The sequence below is a fragment of the Theobroma cacao genome, unplaced genomic scaffold, assembly GCF_000208745.1.
Source record: "Theobroma cacao cultivar B97-61/B2 unplaced genomic scaffold, Criollo_cocoa_genome_V2, whole genome shotgun sequence".
In the NCBI taxonomy this organism is placed as follows: domain Eukaryota; kingdom Viridiplantae; phylum Streptophyta; class Magnoliopsida; order Malvales; family Malvaceae; genus Theobroma; species Theobroma cacao.
In genome coordinates this window covers 1-7669 of record NW_017234862.1, presented here as the reverse complement: position 1 = coordinate 7669, position 7669 = coordinate 1, and the positions used below count along the sequence as shown (strand labels likewise).

General features: G+C 35.6%; 1 protein-coding gene and 1 long non-coding RNA gene across 3 annotated transcripts; both read right to left on the bottom strand.

Moving 5' to 3' along the window:
* Positions 1-320: 320 nt before the first annotated feature.
* Positions 321-3358, bottom strand: LOC108663953. Of its 2 annotated transcripts, none has more exons than XR_001930043.1 (8): positions 3302-3358; positions 2905-3265; positions 2721-2820; positions 2263-2610; positions 1876-2166; positions 1304-1465; positions 900-1207; positions 321-728 (listed from the first exon to the last, which is right to left on the bottom strand). It is a non-coding gene; the product is annotated as an uncharacterized LOC108663953 (long non-coding RNA). The 2 variants fall into 2 exon arrangements; XR_001930042.1 differs by having other exon boundaries at positions 321-720.
* A 447-nt stretch (positions 3359-3805) lies between these two features.
* On the bottom strand, positions 3806-7526 carry LOC108663954 (receptor-like protein 12). Its single transcript, XM_018129873.1, has 3 exons — positions 5939-7526; positions 4140-5866; positions 3806-3883 (listed from the first exon to the last, which is right to left on the bottom strand). The coding sequence occupies exons 1-2, from the start codon at positions 7467-7469 to the stop codon at positions 4158-4160; spliced, it is 3240 nt and encodes a 1079-aa protein (XP_017985362.1). The 5' UTR covers positions 7470-7526; the 3' UTR covers positions 3806-3883; positions 4140-4157.
* Between the last annotated feature and the right edge of the window lie 143 nt (positions 7527-7669).

Here is a 7669-nt window from a genome sequence, read left to right as displayed (position 1 = left end):
ACATGCCAACAAAGTTTATGTATATGCCAAAAATGTGACATGTATTAAAGGATGAATATTGAATATATATCAAATAGTTAGTCTCTGACCTTATCTAAATTGCCATTAAAGTCATTTTGTTGATTGAGAAATCTGTACTAAATTAATTACAATACGTCTTGCTACACTTCAATTATCTGACATACATATTAACGTGGAAAAGTTGAGTAGTTTTGCAAATATATTATCTGTACTAAATATATGTTCCTTCCGAATCTCTACATAGTTTTGCAAGGTCTTAACAATGATAAAGTAGTTTTAATTATATTCAGGTGGTGCTGTACTGTGGTAAGGGCCAAGCCCTTTCTCAATCACACTTTCCCTGCCTTTGTATTAACAATGATATAGTGTTTTACAAGGTTAATTAAAGGCATTAAACAAAGAAGTAAAAGTCGGAGTCTGATTCAACTGAGACTTTGATTTCTCCACCTTTTACGTCCAGACAAGAATTGTCATTGGTAACATCAAAATGATATATTAGGCTTAAGAAATGTTGCCAATAAGTTGCTGGTTGTACCATCTGTTTGCATCCCAGAAGTTCTGAGCAGTCCATTTGCTTCTTTGCCGGACCCAACTCTATCCCTCTCACTCTATTTGCAAAGTTCAGAGAGCATAGGGTCTCACCAAGGTCATTCTCCTGACGACTGCTTTGTACAAACATGAGTGTCTTTGAATCTCCCCCTAACAAACTTAAACCTAATTATCAGGCTTTTTACTTCTATCTCTGTGGAAATCCTATGAAAGAAATAACAGAAGTTTGACCATGAAAGTAAAAAATAAAGGAAATTTAAACTTGACTTGTTTTTATCATTTATGTCAGAATAATTTCCTTGTTAGGGGGTATAAAGATAAAAATGTACCTAGAGAGTCTTGAAGCAAGCGTGTAAGCTTTGAATTCCTGCATGATTAAAGTACAGTTAAGTTTAAAACCTATGAGACACTACTGATTTCTATGTTCTTACTAATTTAGAAGTACTCATCTCTGTATTTTTATAACTTGAAAGGAATGTGAGGGCTTTTAGTAGCAAGAGCAGATACGACATCTGTTAATATTTTGAGTTTCCTTGAGCCTTTCTCCATGCACTTCTGTTTTTGCTACTCGTTCACTTCCAGCTGGGTCCACCAATCATAGCTTGCTCTTTGTGCATTCCCCATTCAACAATGTATGCTGCATCAAGAGTGACCCACAAGCTGGCATTTATTTGTGTTTAAACACATTTTGTGCGACGAGTACTGAATTTAAAATCAACTGTGACAGACAGACCAGTGGGATCTACTGCTATGCTCATTGGCATTGGTTGAGCCAACAGCCTTTGCATCACTGCCAGTCTGGAGGACTTCCCAGACCTCATTCATGTTGTTTACATGTGCTTCAACAAGCCCTGGGACATGATGCATTCCTTCACCCACTTGCCCTATTTCAAGCCTACAAGTAGCCACATTGATGTGAAAAGAGTTAGCTATTTGAAATTTCATAAAAATGGATAATCATTTATCAAAGCTGAAGCCTCAGTCAGCGAAAGTTGCAAAGTTTAGATCACCAATATTACACACTGAATTTAGCTAGGGACAAGCACATAATTTTATTAGTAAGATTGAGCGTTCATGGAAAATTCTTCCTCTAACACCTGAAAGAAATCCAAAAAGAAAATTCTGCACTCGATAACACTTTAGCATGAGGATAACTAAAATGTATTGATACTATTTGGACACAGTTAATCTCTTATCGGGATGAATTAGCAACAAAATGATGTATGACACTTATCTAACAAAAGTTGGCATAACAATTCTGGAAAAGAAAAAAATGTCAAAGCAAAAAGGCTAAAACAAAATTACCCCGCCATTTTGGCTCCGAGCCTTGCTGAGAGCCTGAAACCAGTAAATCTCTTATCTGTTCATTGTATACTTCTAAGACACTGACTGATATCTCATATCGATATAACTTCTGCCACTCATTAATTATGCGAAACAATTCCTCAAGAGTCCTAAAATTTACTCCACGGGCTTCTTTTGTACCCTCCATTGTAAAAGGTTTTCCTGTCCCTATCTGTCCATAAGCAAAAATGCAGACATTGTAGCCATCTAGAACTGAGGTAGCCAATGGAGCCCTGTCTTGGAAAACATCAGCTAAACAAGACAAGAAACAGAAGTAAATTATCAAAAATATTCACTGAAAGGAGCATTAGAAATATTTTGCAGTGAGCCTACTAGAAATGGCATTACCTTGGTCTTTTGAGGGCCAAAAACAGCATCAAACTTAACGGTTTTCTAGGAGCACCATTTGATAGTACAGTGCGTTCACCATCTGTCGCGGATTCAAAATCAACAGCCATTGAAGCTCCTGCTGCTATTTCTTCAGAATTTAGAGGCCTACACCGGCAAAAGACTCTTATGTTTCCTGCAAGAAATGAAAATTTTAAGTTTCAAAATTTTCAACCTATTTCAGATTTTAATATGGAATATTGAATGTGGCTAACAATTCTAGAACCATGTTGTAGAGTTCTTTCCTTTCTTTGGCCCCTCTGAGAAATTTAATCTTGAGATCTTCATGCAAATCTGCTTGCTGGTTTACTTTTGGAAATATGATAATAGGATTATAAAAGAGGCTAAAGAAAATGGATTCATGAGGTGATTAAAAACTATAAAGTATGATTAACTGTGCAGACTAAATGCTAACTTACTTCTGGACAGAATTGAAGAGCCAATTTCATTGATATCCTTGAAGCAATTATTATACATGGATACCTCCTCTGATAGCTTGATGTGTTCCATTTTCATTATCTGCAAATTGGAACTTAGAATTTTGAAATTAAAGTTCTAGCTTTGTATTAATTATAGATGCATCATTCAGTTCCAATTTTATACCTTCAATTTTCTGGTCAGGTCCCTCAATGATGAGAACCATCTGCTCTTCTCTTTCACTTGTCCCTCAATTGCAAAGGCTACAAATGGATATAACAGCATTTGTTCCATATGCAAGCAAGTGTTAGGCAGTTAATTCCTTACTCTTAAGTTCATTTGTTCCAACATGCATTGATTTGCGCATAAGCTCATTTTGAAGCTCCTGTAAAGATTTGCATGCTTCTTGACACTCTTTACTCTTAAGTTGGTTCTCCCTCTTAAGCCCTTCAAAGGCTCTCCTCATCTCTGTTAATTCCTTACTTTGGCGCTCATAATCTCTTTGCAGCTTTTCGTATTTTACTTCCACCCCACAGTCACTCATATCCTGCAAGCCTCGAAAAAGTTAAGAGAGTTTTATTACTCTTAGTGACTCATGATCTCTCAATTCAGCCACTCCCTTGTCTTCCTGTGATTCAGCTTCTTTAAACTGAACTTTAATATTTTATAACTTTACATCTTTAAACTGTCTTTAGTAAAGCTAAGTAAGATTTTCTTTTGAGATAATTACAATTATAAGTAAAAATTTTAATTTTAATTAAAATTATTTTCATAAATATCACATATTACATTCATATAATAAATTAATAAATAAATCAGTAAACAATAAGACTCGAACTTTAATATAATATTTTTTGAAATAATTTATTAAGATTTTTAATATAAAGTACAAGGTTTAAAATAAATTTTAATTTATTGAGATGTAATTTATATTGCAGCTACCTAATCTAAAGACTGAAAGAAGAAGATTACAGCCACCCTAAACATCTGTTATATTTGACCAAACGAAAAGAAAAACATCTTTTATTCTTGAAAATTGCACACCATGCTTTGTTAAAAAAAAAGAAAAAAAAAGAAAAGAAAAGCGCGCATATTGTGGGGTCATCAATAATTCCAGCAGCTTTTGTGATTTCTTCATCTTCTTCTTCATCAATTTCAACAAAACCTGTATTATAATAATTAACATGGACTAAGTTGTTAATAAATGAACATGCAAAGACCAGATTACTTTTTAAAAACTTTGAAGCTGTCGTATATATATTTGCCTTGAAATAATATATATAGGCCAAATTTAACATATATATTGTTACTAACCTTTGTTTTTCTTTAACTCTGAAGTCAAACAATTGGCCTTGATTTAACCAAAAGAAACTATCAACAGCTAAATAAAAAGTGCATTTGATGAACAACAATTAACGTACCTGCAGTGTCATTGATGATTACCAACTCCTTGTCCGACTAGTGCGAGCATTCTTGTTTGACTTTTTTGGCCTTCGATGATGTCTGGCTTCAACCAAGCTCACAATCCATTTGGGTTGACCGGTCCAAAAAACAGCATATCCCATAGCCACTCCAAACATAAATCCGGACATGTATCCGATTAGCACAACTTTCCACCCAAATCTAATTTCAGATTTTGAGCCATCTTCTTCTTGTAAATTTGAAGGTGGTGGCTGTTGTGCTTCATTACTGCTGCAATCTCTAGAGAGTGGAAAACCGCATAATCCAGTATTCCCTTCATAGGAACTGTTCTCAAATGTGTTGAATTGTTTGCCTTCAGGTATGTGCCCAACAAGTTCATTCTTGGAAAGGTTTAGGGAAGAAAGCATTGTCAGATTCAGCAATTGCTCAGGAATCTTTCCATCCAGCTTGTTTGAGGATAGATCTAACCATTCAAGATTGATCAAATTTCCAAATGATGGTGGAATATGACCAACAAGGTAATTATGAGAAAGGTTAAGCCCAATGACTGAACTAAGGTTTCCAATAACTCTTGGAATCTCTCCTTCAAACTTGTTATTTGATAAATCAATGATCGTTAATGTGGCAAATATTTTCATTAATTCAACCTCTTGCCCTTTTTCGATCAAATGAACAGAATAGCTGTAAAAGTTACCCATTGTAACATCAGAACGCCCGATATACGGCATGACATTTCTATTTTCTTTGACATTCATCATAGCCTTGAAATTTTCTATGTACCCAGTTGGCAACTGTCCTGTAAAACTGTTGTTGGAGAGATCCAAAATTTGCAACTTACGAAAATAATGCGTACGCATTTTGCCATTTATGGAACCGTGCATTTGATTTGATTTCATTACAAGAACTTTTAGCTCTTGAAGATTTCCCAGCCAATGAGGGAATGTAGCATTGATCTTATTGTTGCCCAAATCTAGTACTTGTAGACTTCTACAATTAAGGATGGGTCGTGTTAAAGGCCCTTCCAATTGATTAGCATTCAAATTAAGATTCTCCAATTGACATCCCTTTGCAATTGTTGAAGGAATGGTTCCATGAAGTTTGTTTGTCCCTAGATTCAACATACGAAGGCTTTTGCTTAATTTTCCAAAACATTGCGGAATAATCCCACTCAAATGGTTGTGAGATATGTCTAAAATTTCAAGATAGCTCACATTGCATATGAGATCAGACATCTCTCCATTCAAATTGTTATTTGAGATAAAAAAAATAGATGTTGTCAAAGGTGGAATTAGAAGATCTCCTTGAATCAAATTCGAACTGAGATCAAGAATTTCAATATTCTTCCATGGAAGTTGCTCTAATTCTGTCATAAAGTTGTGAGATAGATTTAAGTAAAACAAAGAGTCTTTCCCAACATCCCACATCCATTTGGGAATCTTGCCGTAGATTCTATTATTGGAAAGGTCTAACGTTTCCAAAACTTTTGAGCCTCTTAAAAATTGGGGGAATTTATTGACATTGCAAGATGACAGATACAAAGAATAAAGATTAGGCAATGTATAATCAGTACTGGTATGGTTAGAGTTGAAGTATAGATTGTTATATGAAAGATCAAGGGATTGGAGATTTTGGAGTTTTGAAAACAGGTCAGATTCTACAATTCCACTAAGATTATTTGATGATACATCAAGCCTAGTAAGGTTCACAAGTTGAGATATTGAAGATGGAATCAGACCACTGAGCTAGTTATGTTGGAGATTTATGGACTTTAATGAGGAAGTGGTATACAACCATGAAGGAAGTGTACCGTTGAGAAAATTAAAAGATAAGTCTAGATGGATTAGATTAGGAAAAGCAGTTACCTCATTTGGAATGGAACCTTCTAGTTGATTGTCAGAGATGTCCAACCATTTAAGTTGAGATAGGTTTGTGAGTGAGGATGGAATCTGTCCACTAAAATAATTCCCCAATGATCTCAGCATTATTCCTGAAATGTTACATGCTTCGAGATGCAATTCCTCCAAAGAAACTAGGTTACGAATTAAGTTAAGTGAACAAGGACATAGAGGAGCCCCTGATAAAGACAAATACTTCAAAGATCGTAGATTGCGGATGGGATTACGCAATGCTCCAGAGAGATTCGTAAAACTTAGATCCAAATTTTCCAATGAAACTAAATTGCCAATGGAATTAGGCAATGCTCCAGAGAGGGACGTCTGATGTAGATCCAAATCTTTCAATGAAACTAAATTACCAATGGAATTAGGCAATGCTCCAGAGAGGGATGTGTAACTTAGATCCAAATGTTTCAATGAAACTAAATTGCCAATGGAATTAGGCAATGCTCCAGAGAGATTTGTAAGACTTAGATCTAATAGCTCAAAATGGTTGCTCTGGTTGAAGTTTGGAAGATAGATATTGAGATCATGATTGTATCGTAAATTGAGCAACTTGAGGTTTGGCAGGTGAAAAATGTTTTCTGGGAATTTTCCTTGCAAACCACAACCTTCAAGACTAAGAGAGCTTAAAGAAGAGGATATATTCATCAAGACAATAGGATTAATAGAAGACATGTTGATTCCATGAAGAAACAGTTGTCTCACCTCTGTTAGGTTCTGAACAAGTCCTCCCAAAGTACGTTTGTCAATTGTTTGAAGATAATTCCGAGAGAGATCAAGTGAAACCAACTTTGACAAGTGGGAGATTTGGAGTGGAATTTGTCCTGCAAAGACTGAGTCCGTGAGGTTGAGTAGCTTTAGACTTTTAAACCGAGCAAACTCAGATGACATCTTGGAAAAGTTAAAATGGTTCTGTGCGAGGTTAAGGTTCTGCAGATGTGGAAGATGGAAAAGACTGCTATTGGAAGGAATGGCACCATATAACCAACTGCAACTAAGGTCAAGGCCAATCACATGGCCTGTTATATTGTCGCAAGTGACTCCATCCCATGAGCAGCAATCAGTCCCTTCCTTCCACGAATCAGTCTTAGGATAAGATGGGGTGCTAGAATATTCGCATCCCAAAGAAGCAGTTTCGTCGATGGAAAAGGACCGTTTAAATTTCATCAAAGCAAAAGCCTCGTTGTGAGAGCATAGGGGTGTCGCTGAAGGGGCAAATGAAGAGGATGAAAGAGTAGGCTGAGAACTCAAGCAAAACAACAGAAGACAGAGAAGCTGATAGAAGATTAGTAAGCAACCCATGTTTGTGATTATGGTTATGAGAAGAGAAACATGCAGTATACTTATAGGCTGCCGAGTCAAACCCGAGTCTTGCAATGCTATAAGGATGCCAAAGTGTTTGTTGAGCAAGACATAAACAGAGGGGTCCATCCATTGCCAAAGATGAAAAGCTTTATGTTGTCATTGTTACTTTATGAATCTCGTGTATTGCTTTTATTCTACACTAGAGTGGTCCCCCGCTTTGAGCGGGTGTATTTTTAATAAAAAATAATTTTAAATTATATAATATCATAAATAAAAATAATAATAGCAAAAGAGAGTAATTTTAAATTTGGAAAAATTATAAATAA

What these genes read in the sequence shown, in the direction of transcription:
- LOC108663954 (XM_018129873.1), bottom strand. Translation starts at nt 7,469, where the DNA reads ATGGACCCCTCTGTTTATGTCTTGCTCAACAAACACTTTGGCATCCTT. An exon ending in TTTTCTCAACGGTACACTTC is followed by an intron (nt 5,867 to 5,938) that starts CTTCATGGTTGT and finishes GTGGTCTGATTC; the next exon opens with CATCTTCAATATCTCAACTT.